The sequence below is a fragment of the Nomascus leucogenys genome, chromosome 17 (assembly GCF_006542625.1).
Source record: "Nomascus leucogenys isolate Asia chromosome 17, Asia_NLE_v1, whole genome shotgun sequence".
NCBI lineage: Eukaryota > Metazoa > Chordata > Mammalia > Primates > Hylobatidae > Nomascus > Nomascus leucogenys.
In genome coordinates this window covers 89,504,381-89,521,805 of record NC_044397.1, presented here as the reverse complement: position 1 = coordinate 89,521,805, position 17,425 = coordinate 89,504,381, and the positions used below count along the sequence as shown (strand labels likewise).

Here is a 17,425-nt window from a genome sequence, read left to right as displayed (position 1 = left end):
GCAGGTCACTGGCATGCTCCCGCCCTGCCCTGGGAACTGGTGGAAGCAGAGGCTGGGACGCATCCCAGCCGTCTCCCCTCCTGGGCTCCCGATGGCCCCAGCCTGATGCACTACCAGTTCTGTGGGGCCAGGCTGGTACCCTTGGCAGGGACGGTGGGCGGCAGGCAGGCGCGTGTGCAGGGGGCGTTATCTTATCTCCCTTCCTCACTCCCTCCCAGATCTGCCCTCACCGGCCGCTGTGTCGCCGTCATCAAGCCCTCCAGACACTGACACACACATAGACACAGAATTTATTTCTGGACGCATTCTGCAGGCTGGAGGTCCCGGCAGGCACAGGGCTCACACCTTGGGTTTTGCAAACACCTCCCAGCCCTCCAGCCGGCCCATCTTGACCAGGGAGGCCACTAAGCCCAAGTACACACAGGCGGCGGCGCCAATCCCGTAGTTGTGCGCTGTGGGAGTGGGGAAATGATGTCAGGCCCGGGTGGGGCTCGGCTGGACCAAGACGCTCCACGCCCCGGCCAGTGCCCACCCTGGGAACCAGACTGAGACCCCTGACAGGACACTTTCTTCAGGGATTAAGTCACTCAGGAAGAGGGCCCGAGACTCTGGAGATGTGGAAACTGACGCACAGAGGGAGGCCGGAGTCCAGGTTGCTTCCCAGCAGGAACCCAGGCTGTGGGTCCTCATCCCGCCCCACACTGATTCCCCCCGCGAGAAGGACACCGTGCTGCCCCCGGCTGGGGCTGGGGCAAGGCTGGGCACCGGGCAGTGGTGACACATCGGTGTGTCTCAGTGTCTCCTCTGCCCATGGATGCCAGAGCCAGGCCAAGCATCTGTCCCGTGGTCTGTGTACCGAGGAGCCCAGACAGTGCCCCCACTTCCCCAGGCTCTCTGCTCGGAAGCCTCTGGGCCAGAGGAGGAAGGAAGTGTGTCTCACACACCAGGACCTAAAGGGACTCACACCCTTTGAAGAGAGACAGGGAGGCTGGCCTGGGGACAGGGAGCAGTTCCAGCCCGAGCTGGGCTACAGTCAAGACCTCAACCCACCTTCAACCTCTGACCAGTTCCAGTGGGAGCTGGGGAGGGACAAGGCCTCCCCAAGGTCTTGACGCACAGACAGCAGTGATGGCGTAGGCCCTGCCCTCGCACCCTCCCTCTCTGCCTGCCTGGAACCTGCCATTCATCACTCCCAACATGCCAGGCCAGAGCGGCTGAGCTGCAAGAGGGCTCGTTCACTCCTCCCGCCGGCCCTGAGGGCCCAAGCCTTGGCGGGCTGGGGGTAGGCCAGGGGCACAGGCGGGCACTGACCCCGAGCCCGGGCCTGTGGAAGGGCAGGAGTGGTGTCTGGCTCATGCTCCAGACGGGCTCCCCTGTGCCAAGCGTGGCCTCCTCCACCAGGGCTGCACCCTCTGATGGCTGCAAAGAAGGTCACTTGTTCCTCCAGGTGACCTCGGGCCACTTAATTCCCTCCCTGAGCCCTAATACCCTTTTCTGTAAAGTGAAGGTTGCGGGGGCAGCTCCCCTGCAGGGCTCCAGATGCAGGGAGAGAGATGGCAGGGCGAGACTCCATCCTCCTCTGACTCACAGGCCAGTGGCAGACGGGGGTGAACTTGGTGACCTGTGTCCTCTGACAAGGCATGCAGAAGGAAGGCGGCACAGCGCGAGGGCGGCGGGGATGCTGGCTTATACACAGGGTGGTCAGGACAGTGAGGGGAACAGCATTCCAGGCAGTGCACTGCCCATGCAAAGGCCCTGGGGCAGGACTGTACCTGGCATGTGGGAGGAACAGTGAGGAGGCCTGTGCGGCTGGAGCAGAGTGAGGAGGGGAGGGTGGGGAGGGGACAAGGCAGGTCAGAGAGGGCCACAGTAGGTGCTTAAGCAGCAGCAGCAGCTGTCACTATGACTGAAATGGCTGGTGTTCAAGAAGGCTGCTTTGCTTCTTATCCGGGATGGAACAGAGAGGGTGGAGGATGGGCAGAGGTCAGGGGTCATTCTGCCAGGCTGGGAGGAGGGTGGGGGTGGGGAGGGGCCCACTCACTGCGTGCTCCCAGAGTCAGGCCTCCGGCGCAGCCACCGAGGAAGTAGTTCAGGGGGTCATCGGGCTTCTCGCGGACCTGGGCGCTGATGCAGGTGGTGAGGCCAAACACAGCCCCGACAGCAGCTGTGGGGTAGATGGGAAGAGGAAGGGCCTCGAAACGGGCACAGCAGCAGCCTCTTGGGCGCTCACTGCCAGCATCTGGATGGAGACAGACGCCACGGGTCGGCTGCTCACTGTGCATGGCAGCCTCCTGGCCCCAGTCCTGGAGCTGGTCTCCTGGGCCTCCCCACACTACATGCATTCCTCATAAAGGAACACCCGACTTTCTCTGGGTGGCCGGCACTGTGGACACGGGCCGGGGAGTCAGGGAGAAGAGGCAGCCGTCAAATGTGCTCTGAGAGCTGGGACTGTGCCAGGAAAGGGCCCAGCCACGCCCAGCCCAGCTTGCTCACCTGCAGTGAACGTGTATTGTCCGACCTTAGCCACTCCTTCAAGGAAGGTGCCCGGAGGATTGAGTGTGACTCTGTAGGCAGCGGCGGTCAGGCCTGCGAGACAGAGGAGGGAGGCTGTTCAGACCCCACTGCTGCTAAACCCTTGCTTGGCCAGGCACCCCACTGGGTGGTCTCCCTCCCTCAGTCCTCACGATGCCCCCCAGGTGGCTCCCAGTAGCCCCCCTTCTTTGCCCATGGTGCACCCGGCTGCTGAGTGGCAGAGCTGGATTTGAACTTGGGTTTGCTGCTCCAAAGTTGGGGGGCCTCTCACTTCCTTCCCCACTCCCCGCCAGGCCTCCCTTGGCCACTTTCTCAAGCCTGACCAGTACTGGCTCCTGCAGAGCACTTGCTGGGCGCCCATCAGCCATGCTGGCCCTGGCAGGGCACCGGCTGGCAGATGGAGACTCATCCACGTGGTGGACACAAGAACAGGCCTGAGACCTCGGTTCTGCGGCTGCTTCCGGCCTCACACCGCCAGCTCAGCGGCGCCCCCCACTGGCCCTGGCACCAGGGCCCCAGCTCCAGGTTCCCATCAATGGCTCTATTCTCCTGTGGGGCCCAGGGCTCCTGGGCCTAATCCCCCTTGGCAGCGGCTCCGCTTCCCTGCCTGGCTGCCAACGCCTCCTCCTTGCCACTCTCGACCCCCTCCTGCTGGCAGCTCGGGCCTGGGCTCGTCCCGCACACCTGGCTGCCTGGCTGCTGCCCCCGCCACCCAGCCTCGCCACTCCGGTCAGCTTTTCCATCTCTGCCATTTCCCTGGCTGCCTGGCCCCTGACACTGGCTTCTATGCATGAGGAGCCTGGCAGGTCTGACCACAGCGTACGCTTCACCCGCCACGACCGCCCCAGGGGAGTGGGCTCCACCCCAGTTCCCCATTCAGCTTTAAGGGACTCATGGGACATGCCAGGCCTGGCAGTGACCCCCCCAAATAGCACCCTAGCCTCAGATCCAATTCAGCTCATGTTGGTTCTGTCCCTCAAGAGCGACTGGGGGAACTCTCACATCCAGCAGTGGGGTTCATATTCAGAGCAGCCCAGAGGAGGGACCATCTGCTCCCCACAAGCACAGATGGGGAAACTGAGACACGGGATGCAGAGAAAGGGACCACATATAAAGAGTACCCTGTGGATCTGGTTTCTCCTAATCCCACACCAACCCCTGGGACTCCTGCTCGACCTCAGAAAGGTGGATGGAGGACCAGGCGCGGTGGCTCACGCCTGTAATCCCAGCACTTTAAGAGGCCAAGGTGGGCGGATCATTTGAGGTTAGGGGTTTGAGATCAGCCTGACCGACATGGTGAAATCCCATCTCTACTAAAAATACAAAAATTAGCCAGGCATGGTAGTACACGTCTGTAGTCCCAGCTACTCGGGAGGCTGAGTCAGGAGAACCGCTTGAACCCAGGAGGCGGAGGTTGCAGTGAGCCAACATTGCGCCACTGCACTCCAGCCTGGGTGATAGAGTGAGACTCTGTCTCAAAAAAAAAAAAAAAAAAGAGAAAGGTGGATGGAGCGGAGTGCCAGGTCTGGGGACTGCAGCAGGAAAGGGGGTTGCTACTGCATCCAGGGCAAGGGACTGGAGTCCAGTACAGGGGTCCCCCCAGGACTCCCCACCTGCTCCTGGCCCAGCAGCCCCAGCCTCAGTCACACTTCAGTCAGTGCACACACACACACACACATACACACATCCCCCCCTTCCAAATTTTTATTTATTTACTAACTGAAAGAAAGCTGGAGTCTATGAAGATTTTTTTTTGTTCTTGAGATAGAGTCTCGCTCTGTCCCCCAGGCTGCAGCGATCTCTGCAAGCCCCGCCCCCCGGGTTCACGCCATTCTTCTGCCTCAGCCTCCTGAGTAGCTGGGACTACAGGCGCCCGCCACCACACCCAGCTAATTTTTTGTATTTTTAGTAGAGACGGGGTTTCACTGTGTTAACCAGGATGGTCTCGATCTCCTGACATCGTGATCCGCCTGCCTTGGCCTCCCAAAGTGCTGGGATTACAGGCGTGAGCCACTGCGCCCGGCCTCTTTTTTTTTTTTTTTTTTTCTTTTTTTTTGAGACAGAGTCTTGCTCTGTAGCCCAGGCTAGAGTGCAGTGGTGCAATCTCGGCTCACTGCAACCTCTGCCTCCCGGGTTCAAGCAATTTTCCCGCCTCAGCCTCCTGAGTAGCTGGGATTACAGGCGCCCACCACCATGCCCAGCTAATTATTATTATTATTATTTTGGTATTTTTAGTAGAGACGGGTTTTACCATGTTGGCCAGGCTGGTCTCGAACTCCTGACCTCAGGTGATCCGCCCACTCAGCCTCCCAAAGTGCTGGGATTAAAGGCGTGAGCATGTCCTTTTTTTTTTTTTTTTTTTTTTTTTTTTTTTTTTTTTTTTTTTGGGAGTCTCGCTCTTCGCCCAGCTGAGTCAGTGCGCATCTCGCTCACTGCAAGCTCCCCCCCCCCCCCCCCCCCCCCGTAGCTGGACTACCGCCCCCACCCCGGCAATTTTTTTTTTTTTTAGTAGAGGTTCACCGTTCGATCCTGACCTCGTGATCGCCCCCTCGGCCCCAAAGTGCTGGATAAAGCGTGAGCACCGGCCGGCCTTGAAGATTCTTAATGAGAGGGGACTGCCAGCCCTGCCTGGGACTTGAAGAGTCCTGATCCAGGGCTGGGCCAGCCATGACAGTCTTATAACCCTCTCATCTCAAGAGGGAACCACTGACAAGACTCAGTGACGCCCCCAGAACCGTCACCGAGGGACTCCTGGGCGGAACCTCCTTACGCCACCCCCACATGCCAGCGGTCCTGGCCAAAGGACCCCTAGCTCATGGAGCATGCCTGACATGGTGAGTGCGTCCACCATCCTCCATCCCTTCCAAAGTCCTTGAACTGAGAGTGGACGAGCTGGGACCCCCTGATTATCCCATAGAGGTCAAGGACTGCCCCACCCCAACTCTGCCCCAGCTGTCATCCAGCTGTGGTATCCTGCCACATCCACCTCTCTCCACCTCTCCTCATCCATCCCCTAGCGCCGTTCAAAAGGCCCCCTTCCCTCTGCTTCCCAACTGCTGGTTCCCTCTGAGCCTCCCACAGTGACTGCCAGACCCAGTGTGAATTCATTCATTCATTCAGCTACTGCCACTCATTCACTCATTCACAAAGTTACCGAGTACCTAACAAGGTGCCACATTCACTCATTCATTCACTCACAAATGGTGCCCACAAGATGCTTTATTCATTCATTCATTCATTCATCCATAGTTATCGTGTGCCCACAGGTCCTGGGCTCTGCCGAGTACAGTCTCCCCGTCGTCCAGGGTCCCCAACTCAGGGAAACCAGCCAGGAAACAATTTATCTCCCTCAGATGAGAAGTGAGGGGAGCCTCGGAATGAAGTGAGTGGGGCAGTGAGGGGAGGACCCAGAAACAAGTTTCAGCAGTTCTGCACAATGAGTGGAGCTGGTCACTGAAGAATTTAGGGAGAAGGGCGGGCATACTGGCTCACGCCTGTAATCCCAGCACTTTGGGAGGCTAAGGTGGGCGGATCACCTGAGGTCAGGAGGTTGAGACCAGCTTGGCCAACATGGCGAAACCGTGTCTCTACTAAAAATACAAAAATTAACCAGGCACGGTGGCAGGCACTTGTAATCCCAGCTACTTGGGAGGGTGAGACACAAGAATTGCTTGAACCTGGGAGGCAGAGGTTGCAGTGAGCCAAGATCGCACCACTGCACTCCAGCCTGGGTGACAGAATGAGATTCCGTCTCAAAAAAAAAAAAAAAAAAAGAAAGAAAGAAAGAAAAAAGAAAAATTTAGGGAGAATGAATGTCACCCTCCTCGAAGACCCCTGGGCACCCTTGGAGGGCTCACAGAAGCCACTGAACACCCCTAAATCTAAATCTGATGCCATCAGAGATCCCCTGACGTGGCAACTCTGTCAAAATTTCCGTCAAAAGTTCCAACCTCCCCCTCTAAGACCCTCTGGGAAGCCCCCCTGGTCCCAGAGACCCTTCACTCAGCAGCACCACACCCCAAGACAAGCTGTCTCCTCCAACGGCCTCCTGAGACCGCAGCCCACTCATTTTGTATTCATGCATGAGGAATGCACACACTCTCTCACATGAACACCAACACGCATGTCTTTCTCAGTTTCAGATCCTATCCCCTGGGTGGCCCCCTTCAGCCCTTTCTCTTGAAGACCCTCAATAAGGACCTGATGGGAACATTCCTTGCTTCAGAGACCCCTAGGAGCAGGTCAGCCGACCTGGATTTGCAGCCCAGCTTCAAATGACCCTGGAGCAGTTAATATGCTTCTCCAACCTTCAGTCCCTACCTGTAAGAAATGGAGATACAATAACGTCTGTCTTACTATTAATAAATATGCAAAATATGGGTGTGATGATTAGGTCTGCCCTAATTCAAATGCCTCCCAATGGAGCCGCAACTTTGGCCAGGCCCTGTTTCACATATGCTGGAAATACAGAGTTGACCAAAATGATTCCTCAGCTTATACACACACCAGGTTGTAAAGACTGTTTCTTTGGGGTTTTTTTTTTTTTTTTCTTTTTGAGACAGAATCTTACTCTGTCGCCCAGGCTGGAGTGCAGCAGCACAATCTCAGCTCACTGCAAGCTCCACCTGCCCCGGGTTCACGCCATTCTCCTGCCTCAGCCTCCCGAGTAGCTGGGACTACAGGCGCCCACCACCACGCCCGGCTAATTTTTTTTTTTTTTTTTTTTGAGATGGAGTCTTGCTCTGTCGCCCAGGCTGGAGTGCAGTGGAGCGATCTCGGCTCACTGCAAGCTCCGCCTCCTGGTTCACGCCATTCTCCTGCCTCAGCCTCCCGAGTAGCTGGGACTAGAGGCCCACAACCACGCTCGGCTAATTTTTTATATTTTTTAGTACAGACGGGGTTTCACCATGTTAGCCAGGATGGTCTCGATCTCCTGACCTCGTGATCCGCCCGCCTTGGCCTCCCAAAGTGCTGGGATTACAGGCGTGAGCCATGGCACCCGGCCTACGCCCGGCTAATTTTTTTGTATTGTTAGTAGAGACGGGGTTACACCGTGTTAGCCAGGATGGTCTTGATCTCCTGACCTCGTGATCCACCTGCCTTGGCCTCCCAAAGTGCTGGGATTACAGGCATGAGCCACCACGCCCAGCTGGTTTTTTTTTTGTTTTTTTTTTTTTTTGAGACAGAGTCTCACTCTATTGCCCAGGCTGGAGTGCGGTGGCACAATCTCGGCTCACTGCAACCTCTGCCTCCTGGGTTCACGCCATTCTCCTGCCTCAGCCTCCCAAGTAGCTGGGACTACAGGCGCCCGCCACAATGCCCGGCTAATTTTTTGTATTTTTAGTAGAGACGGGGTTTCACCGTGTTAGCCAGGATGGTCTCAATCTCCTGACCTCGTGATCCGCCTCCCAAAGTGCTGGGATTACAGGCGTGAGCCACCGTGCCCGGCCTATTATTTTTATTTTTTGAGACAAGGTCTCGCTCTGTCACCCAGGCTGGTGTGCAGTGGCACAATCATAGCTCACTAGAGCCTGGAACTCCTGGTTTCAAGTGATCCTCCTGTCTCAGCCTCCTGAGTAGCTGGGACTACAGGTACGCACCACCATGCCCAGCTAATTGTTTTACTTTTTTGCAGAGATGGGGATCTTGCTATTTTGCCCAGGCTGGTCTGGAACTCCTGGCCTCAAGCGATCCTTCCACTTTAGCCTCCTGAGCGCCAGATTACAGGTGTGAGCCACCGCGCCTGGCCCAGTTTGTAAAGATTCTTCATTAGAGGGAAGGGGACTTCCAGCTCCATCCGGGACCTGATGAGTCCCGACCTGTGGCTGAGAATTAAAGGACATGACGCCCATGAAACGCTCAGGCTGGAAGGGGCAAGACTCAGATTTACCCTATGAGAGAATGCCAGGGCCGGCCAGGCATGGTGGCTCACGCCTGTAATCCCAGCACTTTGGGAGCCCGAGATGGGCGAATTGCCTGAGACCAGGAGTTCCAGATCAGTCTGGCCAACAAGGTGAAATCCCGTCTCTACTAAAAATACAAAATAATTAGCTGGGCGCGGTGGCGTGCGCCCATAATCCCAGCTACTTGGGAGGCTGAGGCAGGGGAATTGCTTGAACCAGGGAGCTGAAGGTTGCAGTGATCCGAGATCGCGCCACTGCACTCCAGCCTGGGCGACAGAGCAAGGCTCTGTCTCAAAAAAAAAAAAAAAAAAAAAAAAAAAAAAGAGAATGCCAGGGCTTGTGGGTCCCCCTCATTCCCCTGCAAGGCTACCCTCACAGTAGCTCCTGATCCACCTCACCTAGGACCTCTCTGGCGGTCCCAGTAAAAGCTTCAGGTATCCCTAACCACCCAGCACCCCCTGACCACAGAAAGACCTCATCCCACCCCAAAGCTTTCTCAAACATTGTACCGCCCTCAGATGCCCCAATCATGACTCATGATCCCCTCTAACAATCTGCTACCCCGTTGGAAAGTCTCGTGGTCCCTTAGCTCCTTGGACTTGATAATGGCCCTGTCTCACTCCACAATTTCCCCGAGCCTGGCGATAGCTTGGGACCGCCTCAGACGACCCCAGGGACTAGCTTGTCGCATGTCACGACCTCCCAGTGCTCCCCAACCCTGCTGGACTCCTACCAACATCCATTTCACGCAAGATCCTCCCCCCCACGACCGCCCAAGATACCCCGATGACGACCACGTGAGTACCCGCGAGACTCCCAGACCCGTTCGATCCAAACAGCCCCCAGTAACCCCACGACCTCCCTGCGGCCTCGGCCCTCCACCCTTGGGGCCAGGCCGGCGCTCACCAGCGACGCTGGCAATACTGGTGGTGCTGTAGGCTTTGCGGTGGCAATCGGTGCCATCGGGGATATCCCAGTACTGACGAAAAACCGTCGGCGCCATAGCCTGCAACCCAGATCCCGCACCTCGGCAAGCGCAAGGGCAGCCTCGGCTGGCTATCGCGAGACTTCTCGGGCTGCGCGCGCAACCTTTCGGGCTAGCGGGCCGGCAACAAGTGAGCAACTTTATTGATAGGCGCGGACACGGACATGGATCGCGCGCACGCACCGGGGACAGGCCTGGTGGAAGAGAGCAGCAAGTGCACCCCCAGGCCGATTCCCAGAGGGTGAAACTGAGGACGACTGCGATCAGTGCAGACAGATTTCGCTAGTCCCAGCTCAGGGAGTCCTAGGTTAGGGACGGTTTGACTACTAGAGGCGGGGACTAATCTACTAGGGGAGGGGCCAGGCTCAGACTGGGACGAGCGGGACTCCAGTTGATAGGAGCGAGACATGACGAGACAAGGACTGTGGGGCGGGGCATGGCGGGGATGTGGCCACACCCAGTGTCAGAATCTGTATAGCGAGTGGTCATGCCCTGTGGTCAGTCACCAAGCTGGAGTCTGAGCCGGGTGCTACTGTTTTGGGCCGTGGACAGGATCAGGGGCGGGGATTATCGGGAAAGTGACCAATGACAATACGAGAAGCTCGGCGGGACGTGGCCTCTGTCCAACCCGCGGGTGTCCCACGCCCTAGGCCGGATGAAGTACACAGGCGCTGGACTTGGGGGCGTGGCTAGAATTGGAGGAATAACCTAAAAGGGACTTGACCAATCCGAGACTGTATAAGGGATGAAGGGGCGAGGCCGTGCCTGGATCTACCCCTGACAGGCCACAGGTTCGGGGGGGCGTGGTCAGGCTTGCTGTTTCGCGGAGTACGGGCCAATCCCGGTGTTAGCTTCCAAGTAGGGCGGGGACAGTATCGAAGGTGTGACCAATCCCGTTTTCAGAGCCTGAGTTGCGCGAGCCGCCAAAAAATGTGGCCAGCCTGGGGGCGTGGCTGTCAAGATCTTGTCCAATCCTAGAGTGAGCCCAAACTCAGGGGCGGAGTTTCATGATCCCGGAACCGGTGGTAGTGTTTGGGTTGGAGGAGAGCACGACCCAGCCCTGCGGGGTGGGGTCTAGCGGGGTCAGCGACCAATCGCGCCGAGGTCTAGTGGGGCGGGGCCCTCCCGGGGGCGGGGCCTGCGCCAGTTCGGGGCCGCCTGGGGCCGTGGCCGGGCCTGGACAGCGGCCTGGGACATGTCGGCGCTGCCGGCCCTGTAGATCCAGGAGGCTAACGCACACCTGGCGGCCGTGCACCGGCGCGCGGCGGAGCGCACGGTGCACGCCCAAGCCGAGCACCTGGCCCTCCACGACCAGCAGCTGCGCGCCGCCGTAGACGAACTGGGTCGCGCCAAGGACTGGTGAGGCCCGGGGCCGGCCAGGTGGACTTCACCGAGGCGGTAGGCGGAGGCAGAGCCGAGGCTGGAAAGCGAGGAAGGGCAGGGTGAACCGTGTGCACTTGTATGGAAGCTAGACTGAGTATAGGATTGACAAAAACACCAAAAAACTCGAATTAGTAATCAGTATGTAAAGTTGAGAGGAGTGACACAGGTGTGGACCTCTAACTTCAAACAGGCCCACTTTCCCACAGGTGCTGAGCGACGCAGGGACCACAGACAGCCCAGCGTAGGCATTGGGAGCCATAGCAGGCTCTTCAGCAGGGGAGGAGGGGATCGTATCAGCATTTTAACTTTTTAAATTTATTATTATTTTTTTGAGACGGAGTTTCGCTTTTGTCGCCTAGGCTGGAGTGCAGTGGCGTGATCTCAGCTTACTGCAGCCTTCACCTCCCGGATTCAAGCGATTCTCCTGCCTCAGCCTCCCGTGTAGCTGGGATTACAGGCGCCCGCCACCACGCCCGGTCAAGTTTTGTATTTTTAGTAGAGACTGGTTTTCGTCACGTTGTGCAGGCTGGTCTCTAACTCCTGACCTCAGATGATCCGCCTACCTCAGCCTCCTAAAATGCTGGGATTACAGGCGTGAGCCACTGCATCCGGCCTAAAATTATTTTTGAGGCAGGGCCCCACTCCTATGCCCAGGCTGGAGTGCAGCCTCGACCTCCGGAGCTCAGGTGATTCTCCCACCTGTCTCCCAAGCAGCTGGCACTACAGGCGTCCACCACCACGCATGGCTAATTTTTTGTATTTTTTTGTAGAGACAGTTTTGCCATGTTGCCCAGTTTGGTCTTGAACTGCTGGGCTCAAGCAATCCTCCCACCTCACCCTTCCAAAGTGCTGGGATTACAGGCATGAGCCACCACGCATATCTCTTTTATTATTTTTGAGACAGGGTCTTGCTCTTTTGCCCAGGCTGGAATGCAGTGGTGCGATCTCGACTCACTGCAGTCTCACCCTCCCTCCTCAGCCTCTCAAGGAGCTGGGATTACAGGCGTGCGACAGCACACCTGGCTGATTAAAAAAAAAATCCTTTAGAAATGGGGTCAGACTATGTTGCCTAGGCTGGCCTTGAACTCCTGGGCTCAAGTGATCCTCCCGCCTCAGCCTCCCGAAGTGCTGGGATTACAGGCACGAGCCATCATGCTGGCCCATATCAGCATTGTTGAAGAGTCCTTCTGACAGCTGAGGATGAAAGAGATGAGACAGGCACCCAGGGAGGTGGGAGGAGCTGGGTCCCAGGTGGGAACTATTAATTCAGAGCTAATTGGACGTATTCATTTTTACTGAGCCCCTGCTGTGTGCCAGGCACTCATCCATTCATCTTCATTGAGCACCTGCTATGTATCAGGCATTCTGCTGGGTACTGGGGCACATCAGTAAGACCTACTTAGCCTTGCCCATTGGGCATCCACAGACCAGTGGAGAGACAGACATGTCACTGGGCAGTTACATCATCGGTGGCCAACGGCTGTGGTGAAGGGGCATATGGGGCTCTGAGGGATCTCAGAGGGAAGGCTTCCCAGAGGAAGAGCCTACTAAGAATAGATGGGAAAAGATACTGGAAAAGAAGGAACTGCAGGAAGAGTGAGGGGACGAAATGAGGGTTCTCATAAGAAAATGCCATAAACTGGCTGGGCGGTGGCTCACGCCTTTAATCCCAGCACTTTGGAAGGCTGAGGCAGGCAGATCACCTGAGGTCAGGAGTTCGAGACCAGCCTGGCCAATATGGCGAAACCTTGTCTCTACCAAAAATATAAAAAATTAGCTGGGTGTGGTGGCACGCACCTGTACTCCCAGCTACTCGGGAGGTTGAGGCACGAGAATCGCTTGAACCCAGGAGGCAGAGGTTGCGGTGAGCCAAAATTGCGCCACTGCACTCCAGCCTGGGCAACAGAGAGAGACTCTGTCTCCAACAACAACAACAAAATGCCATAAATTAAGTGGCTTAAACAAGAGGTTTGTTTCTCAGCGTTCTGGAGGCTGGACGTCCGAGAGCAGGGTGCCAGCATGGTTAGGTTATGGGAGGGCCCTCTTCCGGGCTTGCAAATTTCTGGCTTCTCTCTGCGTCCTCACAGGGCAGAGAGAGCCAGGAGTTCTTTTGTATCTCTTCATATAAGCACACTAATCCCATCATAGAGACCCCCACCCTGACAACCTCATTTAACCCTAATCACCTCCAAAAAGTTCCATCTCTAAATACCGTTCTGCTATGGTTAGGCTTTGTGTCTCCACCCAAATGTCAGCTTGAATTGTAATCCCATAATGCCCACGTGTTGTGGAAGGAACTGGTGGGAGGTAAGTGAATCATGGGGGATGGTTTCCCCTTCATGCTGTTCTCGTGATAGTGAGTTCTCACGAGATCTGATGGCCGGGTGCAATGGCTCACACCTGTAATCTCAGCACTTTGGGAGGCTGAAGCGGGCAGATCACCTGAGGTCACGAGTTCGAGACTAGCCTGGCCAACATGGTGAAACCCTGTATCTACTGAAAAAAAAAAAATTAGCTGGACATGGTGGCACACGCCTGCAGTCCTAGCTACTGGGGAGGCTGAGGCAGAATTGCTTGACCTCGGGAGGCGGAGGTTGCAGTGAGCTGAGATCACACCACCGCACTCCAGCCTGGATGATAGAGCTAGATTCCATCTCAATGAATCAATAAGGGAGATCTGAGGGTTTTATAAGGGATTCCCCCTTCGCTGGTCTCTCACTCTCTCCTGCTGCCCTATAAAGGGTGCCTTCCGTCATGATTGTAAGTTTCCCGAGGCCACCCCAGCCATGTGGAAATGAGTCACTTACACCTCTTTATAAATCACCCAGTATCAGGTATGTCCTTAGAGCATCGTGAGAATGGACTAATACACCTCCCACTGGGGTTAGGACTTCATCATATGAATTTTGCGGAGACAGAAAGATTCAGTTCAGGCCAGGTACAGTGGCTCAGCTTGTAATCCCAGTACTTCGGGAGGCCAAGGCGGGCGATCACTTGAGGTCAGGAGTTCAAGACCAGCCTGGCCAACATGGCGAAACTTTGTCTCTACTAAATATACAAAAATCAGCCTTCCTTCTTTCTCCTTTCCTTTCCTTTCCCCTTTCCCTTTCCCTTTCCTTTCTTCTCTCTTCTTCCCTCTGTGGCTCAGGCTGGAGTATAGTCAACTCGCTGCAGACTCCCTGCCTCAGGCTCCCGTGATTCTCCTACCTCGGCCTGCGGGCTGCCTGGGATTGCGGGCACGCGCCACCACCCCTGCCTGCTTTTTGTCCTTTGGCTGGAGGTGCGGTTTCGCCATGTTGGCCACGCTGGTCTCCAGCTCCTGACCTCGAGTAGTCTGCCCGTCTCGGCCTCCTGAGGTGCTGGGACTGCAGACGGAGTCTCGCTCACTCGGCGCTCGGTGTTGCCGGGGCTGGAGTGCGGTGGCGTGGTCTTGGCTCGCTGCAGCCTCCGCCTCCCAGCCGCCTGCCTTGGCCTCCCAGGGTGCTGGGATTGCAGCCTCTGCCTGGCCGCCACCCGTCTGGGAGGTGGGGAGCCTCTCTGCCTGGCCACCCATCGTCTGGGATGTGAGGAGCTCCTCTGCCCGGCCGCCCCTTCTGGGAAGTGAGGAGCGCCTCTACCTGGCCGCCCCACCTGGGAAGTGAGGAGCGCCTCTGCCCGGCCGCCCCATCTGGGAGGAAGTGAGAAGAGTCTCTGCCCGGCCGCCCCGTCTGGGAGTTGAGGGGCGCCTCTGCCCGGCCGCCCATCGTCTGGGAGGTGATGGGTGCCTCTGCCCGGCCGCCCATCGTCTGGGATGTGGGGAGTGCCTCTCTCTGCCCGGCCGCCCCGTCTGGGTTGTGGGGAGCACCTCTGCCCGGCCGCCCCGTCTGGGAAGCGAGGAGCGAGGCCTCTGCCCGCCGCCCATCATCTGGGATGTGAGGAGCGCCTCTGCCCGGCCACCCGTCTGGGAAGTGAGGAGCGCCTCTGCCCGGCCGCCCCGTCTGGGAAGAAGTGAGGAGCGCCTCTGCCCGGCCGCCCCGTCTGGGAAGAAGTGAGGAGCGCCTCTGCCCGGCCGCCCCGTCTGGGAAGAAGTGGGGAGTGCCTCTGCCCGGCCGCCCCGTCTGGGAAGAAGTGAGGAGCGCCTCTGCCCGGCCACCCCGTCTGGGAAGAGGTGGGTGGCGTCTCTGCCCGGCCACCCATCGTCTGGATGTGAGGAGTGCCTCTGCCCGGCCACGCCATCTGGGAAGTGAGGAGCGCCTCTGCCCGGCCGCCCATCGTCTGGGATGTGACGAGTGCCTCTGCCCGGCCGCCCCGTCTGGGAAGAAGTGAGGAGCGTCTCTGCCCGGCCGCCCATCGTCTGGGATGTGAGGAGCGCCTCTGCCGTGCCGCCCCGTCTGGGAAGTGAGGAGCGCCTCTGCCCGGCTGCCCCCTCTGGGAAGTGAGGAGCGCCTCTGCCCGGCCGCCCATCGTCTGGGATGTGAGGAGCGCCTCTGCCCGGCCGCCCATCATCTGGGAAGTGAGGAGCGCCTCTGCCTGGCCGCCCTGTCTGGGAGGTCTACCACGGACGCCAGACGCAATGTGGGGGCTGGATGTGGTGGCTCACGCCTGTAGTCCCGGCACTCTAGGAGGCCGAGGTGGGTTGATCACTTGGGGCTAGGAGTTCGAGACCAGCCTGGCCAACATGGCGAAACATATGAAAAATACAACAGACAAACCAACCAACCAACCCAGCGACAACAAAACAGGTCTACCCTGGAGTCACACTCTAATTTTTTCTATTTTCCTCCCTTTCTGATCCTTTATCCCACTTTCTTTTTCTTCCTCTTCCTTCTCCTTCTTCTTTGTCAAATAGAGGATTATTATCATTGATCCATACAAAGTCCCTCTCTCATTTATTTTCTTTAATTCCCACCCCCATTTCTATTCCCCGTCTTCCCATGTGCAACCTTCCTAATATGTTTGATATGCATCTTTTTGTTTGTATGTATTTTTAGAAAATGTTTTTGTGTGCAAAAAAAATAAAAATAAAATTAAAAAATACAAAAATCAGTCGGGCATGGTGGCGCATGCCTGTAAACCCAGCTACTCGGGAGGTTGAGGCAGGACAGTTGTTTGAACCTGGAGGCAGAGGTTGCACTGAACTCCAGCCTGGGCAACAGAGCGAGACTCTGTCTCAAAAATTATAATAGGCTGGGTATGGTGGCTCACGCTTGTGATCCCAGAACTTTAAGAGGGCATGGCGGGTGGATCACGAGGTCAGGAGTTCGAGACCAGCCTGGCCAGCATGGTGAAACCCCGTCTCTACTGAAGATACAAAAAACTAGCCGGGCGTGGTGGTGGGCACCTGTAATCCCAGCTACTAGGGAGGCTGAGTCAGGAGAATCGCTTGAACCCTGGAGGCGGAGGTTGCAGTAAGCTGAGATCACGCCATTGCACTCCAGCCTGGGTGACAGGGCAAGACTTCATCTCAAAAAAAAAAAAATAACATAATATAATAATAAAAACAAACAAACACTCTGTTCATAACCAGGGAGGACCCTGAGGCAGTGGTGAGGAATGCGGGCTTTATCCCGAAGGTGATGGGGAGCCTCTTGCGGGTCCGGAGCAGGGAGGAGCAGGTGCTGTGGTCCTCAGTTCCGTAATCACCTCCTCTTGCCTTCCTGCCAGTGAGATTGCCACACTCCAGGAGCAGCTGATGACCTCACAGGCCACTGTCCACAGCCTGCAGGCCACTGTGCACCCGGGGGACGAGCTCATTAGGCAGTTGCAGCCCCGGGCTGAGCTGCTGCAGGACATCTGCCGCCGCCGGCCACCCCTGGCCGCGCTGCTTGATGCCCTGGCTGAGGCTGGGTGTGTACCTCTTCCTTGCAACCCACCAGGACCTAACACATCATATCCCCACTTTTGAAATTAGGAAACAGCCTCAGAGGTCCAAGAGCTTGACCAAAGTAACTCAGCTGTTAGGTAGCAGAACCAGGTTGGTATGATTCTTCTTCAATATCCTGCCAGTTATATGGGCAAGTGGCCTCAAAATCAACAAAAGACAAGTAGAGGTTGACATGCATCTATGGAGAGAGGCTCAAAAGGAAGAGTTTATACACAAGAATAGAGCAGAAATGTTCTGGAAGTATGTCTGGCGGTGTGAAGTAGGAGGGGGCACACCAGGTTTCACCTTGGTCAACTGAATCTATAATTCCAACTTGGGCCTCACCCCTGAGCTCCAGACTTAGCTATCTGTTTTTCTCACTCTGATATAAAATCCATAGGGCAGGACTTAATCTCTAGGTTGTTCACCACAAATTAAAGCAGAGTCTGGTTTATAGTAAGTACTTAATAAATAAATAAATAAACAAACTATCAAAGAAGCTAAAGAAACATTCTACACTCCTGGGGGAAGGGATTACCATGAAATGCCATCTGTCCTTTTTCTACTTTTCAGTATTTGGGGTGTTCTTCATTGAAAAAGATTAGCTTCTTGAATGTTCCAGAAAGGGAGGGAGAGGGAGAGAGAGAGGAATAGATAGAAGTTTCGTATTTTAACTATGGTTCAATTCTAAGCATTCTAAAATTGCATGCAGTTTTTTTAAACCATGAATTACAAGGGTGTTTAATTTCCAAATTCCTGTAGCTTTTTGTTAATCTCTTC

General features: G+C 56.3%; 2 protein-coding genes across 2 annotated transcripts; one reads left to right on the top strand and one right to left on the bottom strand.

Annotated features, from left to right (window-relative positions):
- Nucleotides 1-272: 272 nt before the first annotated feature.
- NDUFA11 (NADH:ubiquinone oxidoreductase subunit A11) lies at nt 273-9,771 on the bottom strand. The gene is made up of 4 exons (XM_003280586.4): nt 9,342-9,771; nt 2,494-2,586; nt 2,042-2,164; nt 273-452 (listed from the first exon to the last, which is right to left on the bottom strand). The coding sequence occupies exons 1-4, from the start codon at nt 9,436-9,438 to the stop codon at nt 340-342; spliced, it is 426 nt and encodes a 141-aa protein (XP_003280634.1). The 5' UTR covers nt 9,439-9,771; the 3' UTR covers nt 273-339.
- Nucleotides 9,772-10,615: 844 nt separating this feature from the next.
- Nucleotides 10,616-16,687, top strand: VMAC (vimentin type intermediate filament associated coiled-coil protein). The gene is given in 2 exon segments (XM_004093265.2): nt 10,616-10,779; nt 16,447-16,687. Coding segments are annotated over 2 exon segments (405 nt in total).
- The last annotated feature ends 738 nt before the right edge of the window (nt 16,688-17,425 follow it).

Bases quoted from the DNA above. Each gene is read 5' to 3' on its own strand.
- NDUFA11 (XM_003280586.4), bottom strand. From the start codon at position 9,438: ATGGCGCCGACGGTTTTTCGTCAGTACTGGGATATCCCCGATGGCACC. The intron at 2,587-9,341 runs GTGAGCGCCGGC...TCTGTCTCGCAG, and splicing joins CAGTATTGCCAGCGTCGCTG to GCCTGACCGCCGCTGCCTAC. The intron at 2,165-2,493 runs GTGAGCAAGCTG...TCTACCCCACAG, and splicing joins ACAATACACGTTCACTGCAG to CTGCTGTCGGGGCTGTGTTT.